Source organism: Macaca mulatta, chromosome 8 (assembly GCF_049350105.2).
Source record: "Macaca mulatta isolate MMU2019108-1 chromosome 8, T2T-MMU8v2.0, whole genome shotgun sequence".
NCBI classification, from domain to species: Eukaryota; Metazoa; Chordata; class Mammalia; order Primates; family Cercopithecidae; genus Macaca; species Macaca mulatta.
This window is the reverse complement of record NC_133413.1, coordinates 95,793,367-95,814,378: the sequence shown is the minus strand read 5'-3', so window position 1 is coordinate 95,814,378 and position 21,012 is coordinate 95,793,367. Positions and strand designations below refer to the sequence as shown.

Below are 21,012 nucleotides of genomic sequence, written 5' to 3'. Positions count from 1 at the left end.
GAAAAGTTTTCAAAACTTTGAGAGCTGCTGAATTTTATACTTCAGAACATTGAACATAATTATTTAAAAATACATATGTACTTAACAATGGCTTCTAATATTCACAGATCTCCTAAGCACACTGGCTAGCATACCGCATTCTATCAATAGGTAGACCAAAAGTCGATTAATCTCTTTTTCTCCCTCGATGCACCACAGGAATAATGCTAATGGATCTGTACTATATAACTTAAAAATGTTAACGTTTAAAAAATATTAGTATATATTATAAGAATATCATAAAATTAAAATGTTATATTTACTTATAAAACTGTCTAAAAACAAAGTGAATGATCTTCAGACTGAAATAATTTATACATACATATTCCAAAGCTATATGTATATGCATAACTTATTTAAAAGGATATCTATTATTAATGGAATCGTCCATCACATTTTTGATGCTTTGCTGTAGCCACAACTTCTGCTGATCAAGTTCTCTTTCCTTCAGTTCTAGATCTTCAATTTCAGCTTTAAGATATCTTAATCTATCTATGACTTCTTTAGTATTACAGCCAGCACCTACACCTCTTAAAAACATATGAGAATTAATATCCTCAGTATCAGATCTAGGTTAATATCACTTAATTTTTACTGTAATAAAACTGACTTATTTAGTAATGTATTCAAGATAGAAGTCTTTGCACTCTTAAAATCAAGCACTAAAAATGTTAAAAATTTTAAACACCGTACCTCTTGCTTAGAAAATTTATTGACAAGAACAACCAAATTACAAAAATTCTCAATCTTCCCTACAATGTTTTCTTGTCATCTGGAAGGCCAGACTGGTTGGTGACTGGGTGCCAAAAGAGTGTACTCAGCAGTCACACCTAGCAGTCTCAGGATGTGACTGAGGTGCTGGTAAAATAAATTACAACCTTTTAATGTTTTGGTGGAATTTTGGATAAAACAAAACAAAACAAAAACGATAGTCAAAGGGGACACATTAGAACAACAGAAATTGTTTGTTACGTTCAAACGTATAACCAGGCCACAATTAATGACAACATGCATTTCAATCAATTACTATTTACAAAGTACAAATTCCTATGAAAGTAGTTCTTGCTCTCAAAGATGGGTAAAGACTTAGGAAGAGGTTAATACAAGATAGTATGCAATGTGTGCCAAATGAGTAATAACTCGAGGAAGAAAGTAAGATTTGAACTTTAAGAGTGAAAATCCAACATCCAAGAGAGCAAGGGAACACCCCAACACAGGAGTGACAAAAAGGTCCAGAGAAGTGTGTTCAGGGACAGCTGAGGGGCCTAGCTGAAACAGAAGATTTGAGAGAGAGAAACATTGGGAAGGTCAAATTTTACAGAGCATTGAGAAGAAAAATAAAGGTTTCAGAAGAGGGTGCTGGTTTGCAACTTACTTCCACTGGATACTGTTTTTTGACTTTTTTTCAATCAAGTCAATTCCCTCTAAGACATTGGTGATATCATAAATTCTCCTTTTTTGCCTCACAGCCAAAGTATCAGCAGCCTGTTTAGGAAAGACAACGAGAACAGTGAAATAAAGGGCAAGTCATATTTTAAAGCCAAAAAGGGTTGATTATTAAGTCCACAGCAAGTCCAATCTCAAATTTGACCCAGTCAGTTGCTTGGGGACAATAGCTGAGCATGTTCAAAGCATCTCCCAAACATTGCAAATACCAAAGAAACTATTCCATTTAAAAGCCAGCAGATGTTGGAACAGAGAAAGAAATTAAGGTCATGACACAAAGCCTGCAAAAATAAAAGAACACAATAAGAATACTTTGTGTCACCTTATGGACTAATCCTGAGGAGGAGCTACTAATTGCCTATCCATGTCACCTCCTATCTTATTTCTCTGTTCATAAACAGTCTCATCTAAAGATGCATTATTTATTTTTTAAATTTTAAAGAATTACATCTCAGCAATTTACTTTGGTAATTAAGACACTTGGAAATTCTGAACTATACGTACACTCATAATACCTTAAAGTCAACATCTACATTTTTAAACTCATAATGAAAACAGAGGAATGAATCATGCCATCCTAACACAAAGCCCATCAACAAGAAATCAGAATCAATAGCTCAAGATTGCACTAGCAGCTGTTATACAAAAACTTGGTAGTTGCATTCACATTAGATAAGATCAATGAAAACAACATATGCTATCATGTTACGAATTAAACAACACTGTACAATTCTTCTGATTAGTTCCAATTCACATTTTTGATGTTTGTTCCCAGAAGAACAAAGAGAACCTCAAAGGAGTTTTCAGAGTGGATTAGACAATAGCCTGTTTTGAATGTGGAGCCACATTTTAAGATTCATGGTAGTTACAAATATTTATGTCTCAACTGACAATTTTCAGCATATTATCTAAAATATCTAAATGAACAGGATTTAGTTTCACATAATTGGTTAACAGCTCTCCCAGAGAGCATCCCTACTTTCTTCATTCTGTAAAAACCTAGCTCAGCACAGTGTTTGCAATCTGGACCTGCCTTCCCCCTGGAGCAGGTGCCACTGACAGCTATACTCACTGTACAGGCATTTGGGATCTAGAGAGAAATGTCAGTTCTCTCAAACCCATTTTTTTGTGTGTGCCACCAAAACCCCCAGGTTACTACTGTCCCATCATTCAGGTCTTCCTCAGGAAGGGGATTCATGCCTCAGTGGACCAGGAGAGTAAGCAGGATGTGGCAGAAGGAGGAAAAACTGGAGGGTGGGGCTCTTTGTTCTCCAACTCTAACTTGGCACTGTCCCTTCTAGAGAACCAGAAAATTAACAGTAGGACTAGCCATGGTTTGTTTCATTGATACTTTCTTCCCTTGTACTTAGCAATTCCCTTCTTGTTTTATCTGCCTTCATAGAATTTTTACTCTCAACTTTGAGGCTGTTTTTATGAAGAACAATAGATGACAGCAAAATTAACGGTACAAATCTGAAGCTGAGGTTTCATTTCTCACTTTCCTCTCTGTAGAGAAGTAACTCAGAGAACTCCAAGCCATGGCTCTGTGTTATTGGTATCTATGTACTCACAAAAGCGTTCACAGCCATAGCAACAGCACACTGGTTTTGGTATCAGAACATGTTTGTATGAACCAGACCACAAGAGCTAGCCTAGGTCATTAGGCAAAGTGCCATGAGATTTAACTTGTAGCTCAAAGTTTTAAAAAGGTGTCTTGTTTATCATTTATATTTATTACTGCTTAACAATCACAACATTTAAGCCCATTTTCTAAAACTAAACATTATTTCTCAAATACTTTACTATTTAAGTATGTAAACCTATAAATGACTAACATGTACAGATCATATGTAAAAGAATCTCCAGGAGGCTTTTATTTTGGAAAGTCCCATCATTCTTTTTTTTTTTTTGAGACAGTCTCCCTCTCTTGCCCAGGCTGAAGTGCAGTGGTGTGATCTTGGCTCACTGCAACCTCCACCACCCGGGTTCAAGTGATTCTCCTGCCTCAGCCTCCCAAATAGCTGGGACTACATGTGTGTACCACCACGCCTGGTTAATTTTTGTATTTTTAGTACAGATGGGCTTTCACCATGTTGGCCAGGCTGGTCTCGAGCTCCTGACCCCAGATGATCCACCGGCCTCAAACTCCCAAAGCGTTGGGATTACAGGCGTGAGCCATGGTGCCCAGCCAGTCCCATCATTCTTAAGAAATTCTGAAGCTAAACACACTGAGATCCAATCCCACGGCTGCCACTTCCTATCTTCAGCTGGCCTCATCGTATGCTCACTAAGCCTCATTTCCTTTTTCATAAAATGGTATAACATATACTGAAAGGAGTATTGTGGGAGTTAAACTGGATAATCTTAGCACAAGGTCTACTGCATAGTGATTACTTAAATATTGGCTAGTCAGCCTCATCATCAAATACAGGTTGAAACGGATTGTGGGTAAGATTGTGTGTAAGATTGGTTAAAGTTTGTGTGTATACAGACCTACCTTGTTTTATGTAGTGTTTGAAAAAGTTGTGTGTGAATTCTTTAAAAACTAATTTGGGGCTTAAATACCTAACAGAATCATACCACGAATCTCCACCACCACCACCACCACCACCATCACCACTACCTTCCTCCATTCATTTAACACCAAAATGTTCCAGGCTTGGTTCTGGGTCTTAAAGATATAGTTGTGACAGAACAAAGTCCCTGCCCTCAAAGAAGGGAGGGAAGTTAATAACATACAAATAATTATGTTTGGAGAGAATGCAGGCAAGAGGAAGGTGCTATATCAAATAGGATTTTCAGGGAAAAAGCTCTCTGACAAGGTGATATTTGAACATTTGAATGGAGTAGGAGACCCCTGTGAATGTTTGGTGGCAGAACATTCTGGGCAGAGGAAGCAGCAAGCACAAAGGCTTTGAAGTGTGTGGGGTCCTTAGCTCCTTCAAGGAGAGGCAGGCAGGCCAGTGTGGCAGAATAATGAGAGGGAAAATGGAAAAAGGAGATAAAGACAGGAAAGGAGACCAACAAGAAGGCGATGGCAATAATCCATGCAGGAGATGGTAGTGGTATGGAGGGGTAGCTATGAAGATGGTGAAAAATGTTAATATTCTGGATATATTTTGAAGGTACGGCAAGCAGCAGGTCTCTAGAGAGGAATCAGAAATTACTTCAGTTTTTGATAAGAGCAGTTACAGATAAGGTAAACTACAGAAGGAACCAGTTTGGGGCACTGGAAATAAAGAAACTGGCCTTGGACCTTCTGACATCCATGGGGAGAAATCAAGGAGACCACTGGACATGAGAGTGTGTGGCTTAGGGGAGAGATCCAAGCTAGAAATATAAATTCCGTAGTCTTCAGCAAATAGACATTTTACACCACAAGAGGGAATGCACTAGTTTGATACAGGAGGTGAGCATAGAAGGGAAGGTTAAGAACCAGCTCTCGGGAAATGTAAGGTCTAGGAAATGAGGGAGCAACCTGCCACTGAAATCAGAAGAAAAGCAGAAAGTGTGGGGTCTCGGAATCCAAGGAAAGAAAGTGTAAGAAAGTGTGACCATGTCAAGTACTGCTATCACAGCAAGTTAGAATTGATCAGTGATTTGCCTTTGGAAAGATCATGGGTGACCTTGATCAGAGCTGTTTTGGCAGAGAGGTGGGGCTGAAAGTCTTAATGGAGAAATTTCAAGAAAGAATGGAAAGAAAGCTAGAATAGACAACTCTTGAAGAGTTCTGCTGCCAAGAGGAAAGGAGAAATGGGGCAATATTTTTAGGGAACTATGGGGTCTCCAGGAAGTTTTTTTTTTCCTTTTAAAGATGGGAGCTATTTCAACATGTGAGTATGCTGATAGGAATGATCTGGTAATAAAGAAGGAAGAGGAATCATTAACAATGCAGAAGAGAGAAGGGACGACTGCTCGAGCTGGCCATAAGTAGGCAAGGTGGGATATGAATTCAATAAGTGAGGATTGGCCTCAGATAATAACAGGGTATATTAATAACTGAAGTCCAGCAGAGTACCTGGGTACAGATACAGGTACATTAGTAGACCAGGTAGGGAGAAAGGTTAGACATTTCCTTCTGGTTGATTTTTATTCTCTCATCAGCATTGGGATGGGGGAGAAAGGAAAGGAGCTATTAATGGTTGAGAGGAGAGGAGAAAGTGCAAAATATTCATATAAAAAAGCAAGACAATAGGTAGCATGGAAAGAATGCTGGACAGCACTACTGGCCCCTTTGTAGTTGGCGATCATGAATTTAAAGTGAGACCTATCAGCATTATTTTCCATTTTCCTCCAGCCTGGACAGCTGTCTGGGTGCAGACAAGGGGGTAGGTGGAGAGCAAAGCAAGTCACCATTCCCATCCCATGCTTGCCACTGTAACTGTTGAATACGTATATGCATGTCTTAATCACATTTACTTTAAAAGGCTACATTTACTCTCATATGATTTTACCTATACAGCCATAAAGGAAGCATCTAATTGTATCACATTAACTCAGTTTACAGAAAAACAAACAAAAATATTCCTCTGAAAGAATTATATCTCCCCTCCAAATATTAAGTCCTGTTCTAAAAATATAACCAAAGGTGAACAAAGCAATGTCTATAGGTGGAATAAAATTAAAGCTTGCAATGCTTCTAAGAGGTGCTCAAGACAAATGAACCAGGAAAGCTGAGACAGGTAGTCCATAAGTGCTAAAAACGGCTTTAATAATCATGAGGCCACATCCCTTCATTTGAACAAATGAGCCCACTAAGACTCGGTGTTAACTCTGGATAGGGAGAGACATTATGTGGTAGCTTTATTTGAGTTAGGGTTAGCTGAGGCTCATTGGCTCAGGGTTGTTCTTCTGGTGGACCACGATGTTGTATTAAAAAGGCTAATACCAAAACAATAATAGGAAACACCCTGTCTTTCAGGTTCTCCACGCAAAGCAGGTACTTTATTTGCTGTCTTCCAAAATCACAAGAGTCAATACATGTACACTCAATAGTTTAGCTACTGTGATTCAGAAACTAACACTACAATGAAGCAGGCCAGAATCCCAAAATAGAAAATATGCAACAGAAGTACTATATAAAACCAGTCAGTTCCACTTGAAAATAAGATGAGAAGGACCCCAAGTGATTCTCCAAAACTGCCTGTAGAGTATTTTAATGAGAATTAAAATAAAAACTGAAAGAACTTGCTTTCAACTCAGCCACATGGTACTTTATGTTGATCTATTCCATGATGAGGTTTGGACTAATTATTACCTAATTTTAAACACTGTTAAAGATAATTTATATCTTTAGATGTTAATGCAGAATGTTTGATTTCAATCCACAATTAAGAGGAACCTTTTATAAGTCAGTAACAGGATAATTGTGTAACAGAATCTTACAGAGACATTATCTAATTCAATGCTCATGGCAGCTTTGGTGTTCTCTCTGTTATATTGGAAACAGATTCACAAAGCTAATGAATGATCAAGGTGGAATTTAGCATTAACTGCATATTCATAAATACATTTTTGGTAAAACATTTTCAAATGGACTTATATAATTTCAAATGACTTTAAATAAATTTGGTGCACAGCCAAAAGTTTCCAAGTTATATAACTGCATTGAAGAAGCAATTCAAATAACAATTGTCTACAGGAAGTTTCATATAAAGTGTATTAAATGATCTGAAAAAACAGAAAGATCTTAATTTCCACTTATTACTGAAAAATAATAAACAGTAACAAAAAATTGCATACATGTCTAAAGCTCTGGGACTGTGACCAACACCTTACAGAATGAGGTTTAAAAAATGAAATAGTACCTAAAGTAGACAAAATGTTATAAGAGATAGAAAAATGAGAGATTACTTAAGGTGGGAGCAAACAGGAAATAGTTCCTGGAGGAGGCCACCATGTGTTTTCAATGGGTCTGTAGGGGCTACCAAATCAATAAGGAAATTAAATATAAAAGAATAAATAACTTTAAAGACGCAAAGCGCTCCCTCCAGAAGCTGCATGTTTCAATTCCCAGTCATTACCCTACCACAAGGAAATCTCCTTAAAAAATTTTCAGGGGTCGTCTTGTTACTCCAAACTAACTGCTACTGTACTTGGTATTTCTGAAATGCATAAGCTTTAAATCTTTAAAAAAAAATTTTTAATAAACTTTGTATAAACTTTTAAAAAAGGAAATTCATTTCTATTGTCTTACCAATAGAAATCATTGAAGATGACTCAAATGAAAACAAGATATTTGATAAACTGCCTATTTAGGAAAATATTGCTGAACCTCAGAAATCTATAAATTATTCAGATCTAGAGATTGCTTGCCTACGTTTTCAATTGCATACTTTGAAAATTCTCTTGGCCGATGCAGTGGCTCATGCCTGTAATCCTAGCACTTTGGGAGGCTGAGATGTGAGGACTGCTTGACCCCCGTAGTTCGAGACCAGCCTAGGTAACAGAGGGAGCTCCCTGTCTCTACAAAAAAAAAATTTTAAATTAGCCAGACAAATTGGTACATGCCTGCGGTCCCAGCTATTTGGGAGGCTAAAGTTGGAGGATCACTGGAACCCAGGAGGTTAAGGCTGCAGTGAGCCATGACTGTACCACTGCACTCTAGCCTGGGTGACAGAGTGAGACCCTGTCTCAAAAAGGAAAAAAGAACAAATAAATAATAATTCTCTTAAGTATTAACTTCCTAAAATAGGAGAAAGATTAAGTGTGAATCTGCTATTCTACTCCTGAGATTTGCACCTCCTTCTTTGTTGTTGTTGTTGTTTTTGAGACAGAGTCTTGCTCTGTTGTTCAAGCTGGAGTGCAGTGGCACAATCTCGGCTCACTGCAACCTCCGCCTCCTGGGTACAAGCAATTCTCCTGCCTCAGCCTCCCGAATAGCTGGGACTACAGGCCACCACACCTGGCTAATTTTTGTATTTTTAGTAGAGACGGGGATTCACTGTGTTGGCCAGGCTGGTCTCGAACTCCTGACCTCATGATCGACCCGCCTCGGCCTCCCAAAGTGCTGGGATTACAGACGTGAGCCACCTTGCCCGGCCTCCATATTTAACCTCACCCTGTCAGTAACACAGCATAAAGCTTAGGAACATGGGCTCTGAGGCTGACCCCACTTATTAGCTGTGTGGCCCTGGGCAAGCTACTTAGCCTCAAATTCTTCATCTGTAAGATAACTATGAAGATATTGTTGCTGTGAGGACTAAATGAGTATAATATTTGAAACAGAAGAGTGTCTGGCATGGCCGGGCATGGTATTAAATTCTACAAAAATTTTAAAAATTAAAAAAAAAAAAAACCAAAAAAAACAAAGAGGGCCGGGCACAGTGGCTCATACCTGTAATCCCAGCACTTTGGGAGGCCGAGGCGGGTGGAGTTGAAGACCAGCCAAGATGGTGAAACCCTGTCTCTACTAAAACTATAAAAATTAGCCAGGTGCGGTGGCAGGCGCCTGTAATCCCAGCTACTTGGGAGGCGGAGGTAGGAAAATCGCTTGAACCTGGGCAGCAGAGGTTGCAGTGAGCCGAGATCGCACCACTGCACTCCAGCCTGGGTGACAGAGATTCCATCTCAAAAAAAAAAAGAAAAACAAACAAACAAAAAAACAAGAGGGATAAACCTAAGCTAATCAGAAAACTAAGTTATACACAAAATCTCATTGCCTAAAGGATAACAAATGGTGTCAGGAACCTAGACTTGTCATATTCAAGAAAAATGTATGAGACAGAATCTACTAGAATGCACATGGATTTTTAAATAATCTAAAAAATCCTGAAGAAATTATAGTGAATATGAACTACGATTTGAGTTTACCTCAACTTTCATGTTAGCTGTCTTCATAACTGCCAACAGCCCATTCTCAAAACTGATCAAAACTCCCCAAATTACTGTGCACACACATACACAAACATACATGCATATACAGCAAAATGTCAAAAATTTCCTTCATGGGAACTGAAGAATATATAGAATAAAAAAGAATATATAGAATAAAAAAGATTTGACTATCTCAATAATTAAAACATATAAAAGAAAATATAAAAACCACAAAATAAAACATGGACAAAATACAGAACTCACAAAAACAAAAAAAGTTAATATTCTTGAAAAAGTTTTCAGACTTTTAATGAGTTAATAAAGGAATACACATTAAAACAATAAAAGTGTATCTATACGAAGGCTTATACATGAATTCATAGCAGTATTCATAACAGCCAAAACTATACATTTAGTAGAGTAAATGTATTCATAAGCAAAGTGTGGTACCTCCGTAAAACAAAATACCACTCGGGGAGTGGAAGGAATGAACCAGTGGTACATGCTACAACATGAATGAATCCCAAAAACATGTCAAGTGAAAGAAGCTAAGCACAGAGTACATATGGTACGATTTCACTGACATGAAACTCTAGAAAAGAGTATTCTAATTCACAGGAAAGAAAGCAGAGTGATGGTTGTTTGGGATTGAGGATAAAGTTGAGGACTGACTGGGAGGAGACAAAAGGGAACTGTTTGGGGTGATGGGAATGTTCCACATGTGGTTGAGGTGATGGTCATTCAGGTACAAGTATTTATCAAAAGTCATTTAACTGTTCGCTTAAAATAGGAACATTTTATTGATTGATTGAGATGGAGTCTCTCTCTGTTGCCCAGGCTGGAGTGCAGTGGCGTGATCTCCACTCACTGCAACCTTCACCACCTGGGTCCAAGCAATTCTCCTGCCTAAGTCTCCCGAGTAGCTGGATTACAGGCACCTACCACCACGCCCAGCTAATTTTTTAATTTTTAGTAGAGATGGGGTTTTACCACGTTGGCCAGGCTGGTCTCGAACTCCTGACTTCAAGTGATCTGCCCGCTCGGCCTCCCGAAGTGCTGGGATTACAGGCATGAGCCACTGCGCCCAGCCAGGAGCATTTTAATGTCTGTAAATTATATATATAAAGTTGACTGAAAAAAAGTACTCATTACTTTTCAAATTTGCAAAATATGAGAAAATTAGAATACCCAACATTTATTTTATGTATCCATCTATGTATCTGTCATTTATCCAACAAACACTTCAAGGTAGCATTTACTATGTACCAGATGCTGTTTAAGTGCTTTAAAAGTAAAAACTCATTTTGATAACCTCTTTAATCATAACCACATGAGGTAGGTAATATTATTGTCCCATTTTTGCAAATGAGGAAACCAAGGCTGAGTAACTTGCCCAAAGGCACTAAACATTATAAAGTCAGGACATAAACTCAGAGATACCATGCTACTTCTGATGCTGTGAGATGGTTGGTCACAATCATATGCTGCTATTGGAATGAAAACTAATTTCATCTTTTTGTAATTTGACAACATTAAGTAAAGGACTTAAAAACGGTTATTATGTTCTGCTCCAGTAATTCTTTAGTATAAACTGTCTAAAAGCCCAAAATGTTTTCTGGAACGTTAATTACCTCTATTACTAAAACCAGTGGACACTATGAAGTCCTATTGCATCCTCTGTAGCACTCAACACTGGCTGGCTACTCCCTCATCCCTAAAACATCATTCCCTGGTTTTGGTGTTACCATACCCTCAGGCTTTTCTCTTATCTTATTTTCCATTTCTTCTGCCCTCTGTTACTGAACTACTAGTGTTTCAGAGTTCCATTCTTGTTCCTCTTTCTGCTAAACACCATTTTCCTTACATAAACTTCATAAATCAACCATATCCAAGTCAGACAGGAAGCCCTCAACTTTATCTTGGGTTCCAAATCTGTAATTCCGATAGGCTGCCAGAGACCTACTCTAGGATGTTCCACAGGCATCTTATTCATGTCCAGAACTGAATATACCATTCCTCTCAATTCTTTCTCCCTTTTGATAACTTCTAAGTGAAAATCACCACTATCTACTCCGTTGACCAAGCCAGCAATATGGCAGTCATTGATAATTTTTCCTATACCCATAGACTCAGCACCAGGTTCTGTCATTTCCACTTTCCTATTCCCATAGACTCAGCACCAGGTTCTGTCACTTCCACAATGTGAAGTCACCAGAATCTCTCCATTTCTTATTCTCCCTGCCTCTAATCTAGTTTAGGTCTGTAAATCTGCCTCAATCCAATATTCTCTTCATGCAACAGTCATCTGATTTATAGCCTCTCAAATGTACCCACATCTTTCTCTGCCTCTTGGCTCTGTCATATACTGTCTTGCTGACTAGGAATGTCCTCTCACTTAACTAAAAACTAATAGCTATTTGTTGAAAGCTTATAATGGACTGACTGGGTCAGCATTGGTAATACAGAAGACGGTCCCTGGCATACAGCGAAACATGGGCAAACAAAGGAATAAGTAATTCCATACTGTGATAAAGGATAGTAAGGCAAAAACCCAGGTTGCTGAGAAGGAGAATAAGCAGGAACCTACTTTAGTCACTTCAGATTAAGGAAAGAGTCAGGACAAGCCTCTGTATGCACTATATTCCCTTAGTTTCCATTGCTAACTGTCACAAATGACTAGAAATGTAGTTGTTTAAGACAACACAAATTTTTAAAATAAAATTGGCAATTAAAAATTGTACATATTTATCATTTACAAAATGTTGTTTTGAAATATGTATACATTGTAGAATGGCTAAATCAGGCCAGTTAACATCCATTATCTCACATACTGATCTTTTTTTTGTGGTGAGAACACTCAAATTCTATTCTCTTAGCAATTTTCAAGAACGCAATACATTGTTTTTAACAATAGTCACAATGATGTGCATTAGATCTCTCAAATTTATTCTTGTCTAACTGCAATTTTGTATCCTTTGACTAACATCTCCCCAAGCTCCTGGTAACCACCATTCCATTCTTAGATTCTATGAATTTGACTATTTTAGACTCTATATGTAAGTGAGATCATGTGTCTTTCTGTGCCTGGCTTATTTGCTTAACAAAACATCCTCCAGGTTCGTCCATGATGTCAAAAACTGACAGGATTTCCTTCTTTTTTTATGGTTGAATAGTAGCACAAATTTATTATCTAATAGTTCTATAGATCAGAAGTCCAAAATGGATCTCACTGATCTAAAATCAAAACATTGATAAGGCTGTGCTCCTTCTAGATGCTCTAAGGAAGAATCCATTTCTTTGCCTTTCCAGCTTCTAGAGGCTATCACACTTCCTGGCTCATGACCCCGTCTTCCAACAGCAGAAAGGTCATTTTCAAGCTTCCACCTCTTTGGTTCTCACTCTCTTCTTCCACTTTTAAGAACTTTCTGATTACAACAGGCCCAGCCATATATTCCAGGAAAAATCTCCCCATCTTGGCCGGGCGTGGTGGCTCACGCCTGTAATCCCAGCACTTTAGAAGGCCGAGGCAGGAGAATCACTTGAGGTCATGAGTTCGAGACCAGCCTGACCAATATGGTGAAACCCGAGTGTCTCTACTGAAAATACAAAAATCAGCCAGGCATGGTGGCGGGCACCTTTAGTCCCAGCTACTTGGGAGGCTGAGACAGGAGAATTGCTTGAACCCAGGAGGCGGAGGTTGCAGTGAGCCGAGATCATGCCATTGCACTTCAGCCCAGGCAACTCCGTCTCAAAAAAAAAAAAAAAAGAAAAGAAAAAAAGAAAAAATAATCTCCCCATCTTAAAATCAGCTGATTAGCAACTTTGACCTTAGTTCCCCTTTCCTATGTAACTGAACATATTCACAGGTCCTGGGAATTAGGACATGAACATCTTTGAGGGACCACTGATCTGCCTACAAAAACATCTAAAAGAAGGAAAAAAAAAAAACCAAAAACAGATCAGACGGTTTAGAGAAGTGGCCAGTGTGTGTTTGTATATGTGTGGTACAGTGGTGGTGGTGGTATGTGTGCATGTGTGTTTACACACATGCAGAAGTCCATTTCAGGCAGCAGGAAATGCCTGTGCAGCAGCCCTGAGGTGGGAGAAGAGGGCATGTGAGAGTGCTGAAACAGTCAGTGAGACTGGAGTCATCTAAGAGGGAGTGCATAGACCAGGTGAGAGAGGAAGGAGGGCCAGACTAGGCAGGATGTTGTAGGTGTCTGAATGTTGTTCTAAGTAGAGGTGTAATATAACCTTAAATTCTTAAATTTGATATATATTGATAACATCGGAATTCCTAGGTCAGTTCCCAGCTACTCCCTGAAGCCTTTTATGGCTTTTGTATCACCAATCCTCAAGGCTCAGGTAGGTGCTTCCAAACACCCCTCACAGTGTGAAAAGTGTGGAACTGCCCATTTCTCTTTTTCTGATAACTATAATCTGGAAACTACTAAAATAAAGAACAATGGGGCACATATCTGTGAACACATTTGTTGTATGAAATAGGAAAAAAACACAAAAACGTATATGCCTACTAATAAGAATGGCTAACTGTGGGTAACATGACAGATCAAAATTATGAAGACATTCTTTTTTTTTTTTTTTTTTTTTTTTTTTGAGACGGAGTCTGGCTCTGTCGCCCAGGCTGAAGTGCAGTGGCCGCATCTCAGCTCACTGCAAGCTCCGCCTCCCGGGTTCACGCCATTCTCCTGGCTCAGCCTCCCGAGTAGCTGGGACTACAGGCGCCTGCCACCTCGCCCGGCTAGTTTTTTTTTTTTTTTTGTATTTTAGTAGAGACGGGGTTTCACCGTGTTAGCCAGGATGGTCTCGATCTCCTGACCTCGTGATCCGCCCGTCTCGGCCTCCCAAAGTGCTGGGATTACAGGCTTCAGCCACCGCGCCCGGCCAATTATGAAGACATTCTAAATCATGTTTACAATTTGGAAAAACAGGTTGGGTACAGTGGCTCATGCCTTATAATCCCAGCACTTTCAGAGACTGAGGTGGGCGGATCACTTGGGGCCATGACTTCAAAACCAGCCTGGCCAACATGACGAAACCCCGTCTCTACCCAAATACAAAAATTACCCAGGTGTGGTGGTGCACGCCTGTAATTCCAGCTACTTGGGTGGCTGAGGCAGGAGAATCGCTTGAGCCCGGTGGTGGAGGTTGCAGTAAGTCGAGATCTCACCACTGCATTCCAGCCTGGGTGACAGAGAGAGACTCTGCCTCAAAAATTATAATAATATTAATAAGTAGGAAAAATAAACATTTGATCTCAGCTATAAAAAGATGTAAGAAATGGAAAATGCTAAAAATTGTTGACAGTAGTTCTCCATGAGTGTTGTATACTGGGCAAGTTTTACTCTAGACTATATTAACCTTTTCCCAAGCTTTCTACTATTTGTATGTTACTTCAGTGATTGCATTTAAGGTTGGAAAAGGAACATCAGAAAATATATCCTCACTTTCACAAAAATATTAAGATGTAAAAGGAAACTTATGGACTCTTAATTGAGAACAGTCAGTCTTCACTGGCAAAATTAAAACAATGATTTATTTAGGAAGAGATGGAGCAAGATGGCAGAGTAGGACTCTTCAGCAACTTTCCCCAGCAGAAACATCAATTTGAACAAGTATCCATGCTATAGCATAACTTCACAAGAGCTAAGTAAGCCATGTGAGAGATTATACTATCTGGATGCAGCACAATATTAAGAAAAGTCACATTGAAGAGGGTAAGAAGGGAAGTTTTATATTACCCCGTCATCCTTCCCTCAACCCTAAGAAGCATGGCAAGGAGAGAAACACCATCCCTTTAGCACCAAGGCTAGGATTGCCAAAGTAAAACCCAACACTGGTGAGACCACCACAACCCCCTGTTCCAGGCTAGTACCCATGGACTGAAGCTCTAGACCCAGCCTGGTGCCAAGCAGGATCACACAGCCCCAGGCTTCAGGCTTTCATGGCAAACTCAATTTCTGGGCTGCACCAATGCCAGGCTGATGTCAGCAGTCCAGGGCTCTGGACATCTCACAACACCAGGGATATCTCAGTGAACTTTGGCTTCAGATGTGCACCACTCCTGTGCTGGCCACATCTGCCCCAAGCTTCTGGCCTGCCTCAGTGCTCAAAGTGCTGAAAGAAGCCCTGCCAGCCAAGAATACCAAACCTAACAAAGCTGTCCTTCAGAGATGAAGAAGAGATAAAGCCTGTTCCAGAAAAACAGAAGATGAGGGAATTAATGACTACCAGAACTGTTTTACAAGAAATGGTAAAGGGAGGTCTTCAAGCTCAAAAAAAAAAGGATGCTAAGGAGTAACACAAAACAATCTCAAAGTCTAAAACTCACTGTTAAAAGTAAGTACACTGACTAAAGATATAAGCAATTTATGCAGCATCATCACAGAATTAAAGTATTCTGGATTTTGTATAAAAGTTAAAAGACAAAACTATTAAAAATCATAATAGCCACAATAATTTGTTAAGCAATAGACAATATAAAAAGATAAAACTTGTAACATCAAATATTCAAAATGTGAGGAGGGGACTGGAATAAAAGTGTAGAGGCTTTTTTGTTGTTAAGGTTTTTTTGTTTGTTTTTGTTTTTATGTGATCAAAGTTGTTATCAGCTTAAAATACCCCATTGTAAGATATTTCTTTTGTAAGCCTCATGGTAACAACAAAACAAAAACCTATAGCAGATACATAAAAAGGCAAGGAATCAAAACATACCACTAGACAACAACATAATTTAGCCACAAAAGAAGATAGAGGTAAAGGAAGAAAATGTCTACAAAACAACTATAAAACAACAAAATGACAGTATTAACTCCTTACCTATAAATGATAACCTTGAATGTAAGTGTTAATTAAGTTCTCCAATAAAAAGGCAAAGTAGTTAAATGGATTTTTTTAAAAAGACTCAACTTTATGCTGCCTATAAGAGGCTTGCTTCACCTGTAAGGACACAGACCGAAAATGAAGGAATGGAAAAATATACTCCATGCAAATAGAAACCAAAAGAAAGCAGGTGTGGCTATACATATATCAGATTAAATAGATTTTAAGTCAAAAACTATAAAAAGATACAAAGGTCACTATCTAATAATAAAACGGTCAATTCAGCAACAGGAGATATAACAATTGTAAATATGTGTGAACCCAATATTGCAGCACCTAAATATATAAAGAAAGCATCAATCTGAATGGAGAAATAAACAGTAATAATAGTAGGGGATTTCAACAGCCCACTTCCAATAATGGAAAGATCAAAAAGAAAGTCAATAAGAGAATATCATAAACTATACTCCAGATCAAATGAACCTAACATCCATCCAACAGTAGTAGAATACACATTCTTCTCAACTGCACATGGAACATTCTCCAGGTTAGATTATATATGAGGCCAAAAAACCAATCATAACAAATTCTAAAAGACTGAGATAATTACAAGTATCTTTTCTGACCACAATCATTAACAACAGAAACTACAGAATATTCACAAATACATGGAAATTTAAAAACAACATGCTCTTAAACAACTAATAAGTCAATGAAAAAATATAAAGGGAAATTGAAAAATAACAAATGAAAATGGAAACGATATAACAAAATCTATGAAATACAGCAAAAGCAGTTCTAACAGGGTTTTTTTTTTTTAATGCTTGGATTGTCAGAGAAAACTAAGAGGGAATTTTTAATATATACATATATACTTTAAGTTCTGGGGTACATGTGCAGAACGTGCAGTTTTGTTACATAGGTATACACGTGCCATGGTGGTTTGCTGCAACCATCAACCTGCACCTACATTACATATTTCTCTTAATGCTATCCCTCCCGTAGCCCCCCATCCCCCAACAGGCCCCAGTGTGTAATGTTCCCCTCCCTGTGTCCATGTGTTCTCCTTGTTCAGCTCCCACTTGTGAGTGATAACATGTGGTGTTTGGTTTTCTGTTCTTGTGATAATTTGCTGAGAATGATGGTTTCCAGCTTCATCCACATCCCTGCAAAGGACATCAACTCATCCTTTTTTATGGCTGCGCAGTATTCCATGGTGTGTATGTGCCACATTTTCTTAATCCAGTCTATCATTGATGGACATTTGGGTTTGTTCCAAGTCTTTGCTATTGTGAATAGTGCTGCAATAAACATATGTGTGCATGTGTCTTTATCACAGAATGATTTATACTCCTTTGGGTATATACCCAGTAATGGGATCACTGGGTCAAACGGTATTTCTAGTTCTAGATCCTTGAGGAATTGCCACACTGTCTTCCACAGTGGTTGAACTCATTTACACTCCCACCAACAGTGTAAAAGTATTCCTATTTCTCTAATCCTCTCCAGCATCTGTTGTTTCCTGACTTTTTAATGATTGCCATTCTAACTGGTGTGAGATGGTATCTCACTGTGGTTTTGATATGCATTTCTCTAATGACCAGTGATGATGAGCATTTTTTCATATATTTGTTGGCCGCATAAATATCTTCTTTTGAGAAGTGTCTGTTCATATCCTTTACCCACTTTTTGATAGGATTGTTTTTTTCTTATAAATTTGTTTAAGTTCTTTGTAGATCCTGGGTATGAGCCCTTTGTCAGATGGGTAGATTGCAAAGATTTTCTCCCAATTCTGTAGGTTGCCTGTTCATTGTGATGATAGCTTCTTTTGCTGTGCAGAAGCTCTTTAGTTAGATCCCATTTGTCAATTTTGGCTTTTGTTGCTATTGCTTTTGGTGTTTTAGTCATGAAATCTTTGTTCATGCGTATGTCCTGAATGGTATTGCCTAGGTTTTCTTCTAGGATTTTTCTGGTTTTAGATCCTATGTTTAAGTCTTTAATCCATCTTGAGTTAATTTTTGTATCAGGTGTAAGGAAGGGATCCAGTTTCAGTTTTCTGCATATGGCTAGCCAGTTTTCCCAACATCATTTATTAAATAGAGGATCTTTTCCCCATTGCTTGTTTGTATTGGGTTTGTCAAAGATCAGATGGTCATAGATGTGTGGTGTTATTTCTGAGGCATCTGTTCTGTTCCATTTGTCTATATATCTGTTTTGGTACCAGTACCATGCTGTTTTGGTTACTGTAGCCTTGTAGTATAGTTTGAAGTCAGGTAGCATGATGCCTCCAGCTTTGTTCTTTTGGCTTAGGATTGTCTTGGCAATACAGGCTCTTTTTTGGTTCCATATGAAGTTTAAAGTAGTTTTTTCCAATTCTGTGAAGAAAGTCATTGGTAGCTTTTTGGGGATAGCATTGAATCTATATATTACCTTGCGCAGTATGGCCATTTTTACGATATTGATTCTTCCTATCCATGAACATGGAATGTTTTTTCCATTTGTTTGTGTCCTCTCTTATTTCCTTACGCAGTGGTTTGTCGTTCTCCTTGAAGAGGTCCTTCACATCCCTTGTAAGTTGGATTCTGAGGTATTTTATTCTCTTAGTAGCAACTGTGAATGGGAGTTCACTCATGATTTGGTGCTCTGTTTGTCTGTTATTGGTGTATAGGAATGCTTGTGATTTTTGCACATTGATTTTGTAACCTGAGACTGCTGAAGTTGCTTATCAGCTTAAGAAGATTTTGGGCTGAGACGATGGGATTTTCTAAATATATAATAATGTCATCTGCAAACAGAGACCATTTGACTTCCTCTCTTCCTATTTGAATACCATTTATTGCTTTCTCTTGCCTGATTACCCTGGCCAGAACTTCCAATTCTATGTTGAACAGGAGTGGTGAGAGGCAGCATCCTTGTCTTCTGCCAGTTTTCAAAGGGAATGCTTCTAGTTTTTGCCCATTCAGTATGATATTGGCTGTGGGTTGTCATAAATTGCTCTTATTATTTTGAGATACATTCCACTGATACCTATAGTTTATTGAGAGTTTTTAGCATGAAGGGCTGTTGAACTTTGTTGAAGGCCTTTTCTGCATCTATTGAGATAATCATGTGGTTTTTGTCATTGGTTCTGTTTATGTGATCTCTTTTATTAATTTGCATATGTTGAACCAGCCTTGCATCCCAGGGATGAAGCCAACTTGATCGTGGTGGATAAGGTTTTTGATGTGCTGCTGGATTTGGTTTGCAGTATTTTATTGAGGATTTTCACATCAATGTTCATCAGGGATATGGGCCTGAAATTTTCCTTTTTTGTTGTGTCTCTGCCAGGTTTTGGTATCAGGATGATGCTGGCCTCATAAAATTAGTTAGGGAGGATTCTAAGAGGGAATTTTATAGCAACAAATGTCTACATCAAAAAAGATATCAAATAACCTAACGTATCTTTAACAAATGAAAATGGAAACAACATAACAAAAGCTATGGAATACAGCGAAAGCAGTTCTAACAGGATTTTTTTTTTTTTTTTTTTTTTTTTAATACTTGGACTGTTAGAGAAAACTAAGAGGGAATTTCATAGCAACAAATGTCTACATTAAAAGTATCTCAAATAACCTAACATACTTCAAGGAACTAGAAAGACAAGAACAAACTAAGCTCAAAGTTAATAGAAAAAAGAAAATAATAATGATCAGGGCAGGAATAAATGAAATGCAGGCTAGAAATATAGATCAACAAAACTGAGTTGTTTTCTGTGTTTGTTTTGAATTTCAACCTTTATTTTAGACAGAGAGGATACATGTGCAGGTTTGTTACACTGGTATACTACATGATGCTGAGGTTTGGGGTGCAGATCCTGTCAACCATGCAGTGAGTACAATAACCAATTGGTGACTTTTCAATCCATACTCCCCTGCCTGCCTCTCCTCTCTAGTAGTATACAGTATCTATTGGCCCCATCTTTATGTCCATCTGTACTCAGTGTTTAGCTCACATTTATAAGTGAGAACATGCCATATTTGGTTTTCTGTTCCTGCATGAATTTACTTAGGATTATGGCCTCTAGCTGCATCCATGTTGCTACAAAGGACATAGTTTCATTCTTTTTATGGCTACGTAGTATTCCATGCCATATACGTACCACACTTTCTTTATCCAATTCACCCTTGATGGGCACCTACGTTGGTTCCATGTCTATGAACTCGTGAGTCCATGTGTCTTTTTGGTAGAATGATTTGTTTTCTTTTGGGTATATATTCAGTAATGGAATTGCTGGATCGAATGGTAGTTCAATTCTTAGTTCCTTGAGAAATCTCCAAACTGCCTTCCACTGTGGCTGAATTAATTTACATTCCCACCAACAGAGTATAAGCATTACATTTTCTCCACAGTCTTGCCAGTGTGTGTTATTATCTGACTTTATAATAGCCATTCTGACTAGTATGAGACAGTATCTCAGTATGGTTTTGACTTGCATCTCTCTGATTAGTGATCATAAGCATTTTTTCATGTTTGTTGGCCACTTGTGTATCTTCTTTTGAGAAGTGTCTGTTAATATCCTTTGCTGCCTTTTTTTTTTTTTTTTTAAAGACATGGTCTCACCCTGTTGCCCAGGCTGGGGTGCAGTGGTGCAGTTTCGGCTCACTGCAACCTCTGCCTCCCGCCTTTGCCCATTTTTTAATGGGGTTGTTTTATGCTTGCTGATTTAAGTTCCTTATAGATTCTTTATATGGTTCCTTATAGATTCCTTATAGATCTCACCTTGTCAGATGCATAGTTTGCAAATATTTTCTCCCATTCTATAGGTTGTCTGTTTACTCTGTAGGCTGATGGTTTCTTTTGCTGTGCAGAAGCTCTTTATTTTAATTAGGT

The 21,012-nt window shown here is 38.4% G+C and overlaps 1 protein-coding gene across 2 annotated transcripts in view; it reads right to left on the bottom strand.

Moving 5' to 3' along the window:
• The window catches only part of E2F5 (E2F transcription factor 5), a 52,019-nt gene that overhangs the window by 13,310 nt on the left and 17,697 nt on the right, over positions 1-21,012 (bottom strand). For both annotated transcript variants that reach the window (XM_001094919.5, XM_015145626.3), the window contains exons 2-3: positions 1,415-1,524; positions 408-569 (exon numbers count right to left, since the gene is read on the bottom strand). In XM_001094919.5, coding sequence (XP_001094919.3) covers positions 408-569; positions 1,415-1,524 — 272 coding nt within the window. The remainder of the gene's footprint in view (positions 1-407; positions 570-1,414; positions 1,525-21,012) is intronic.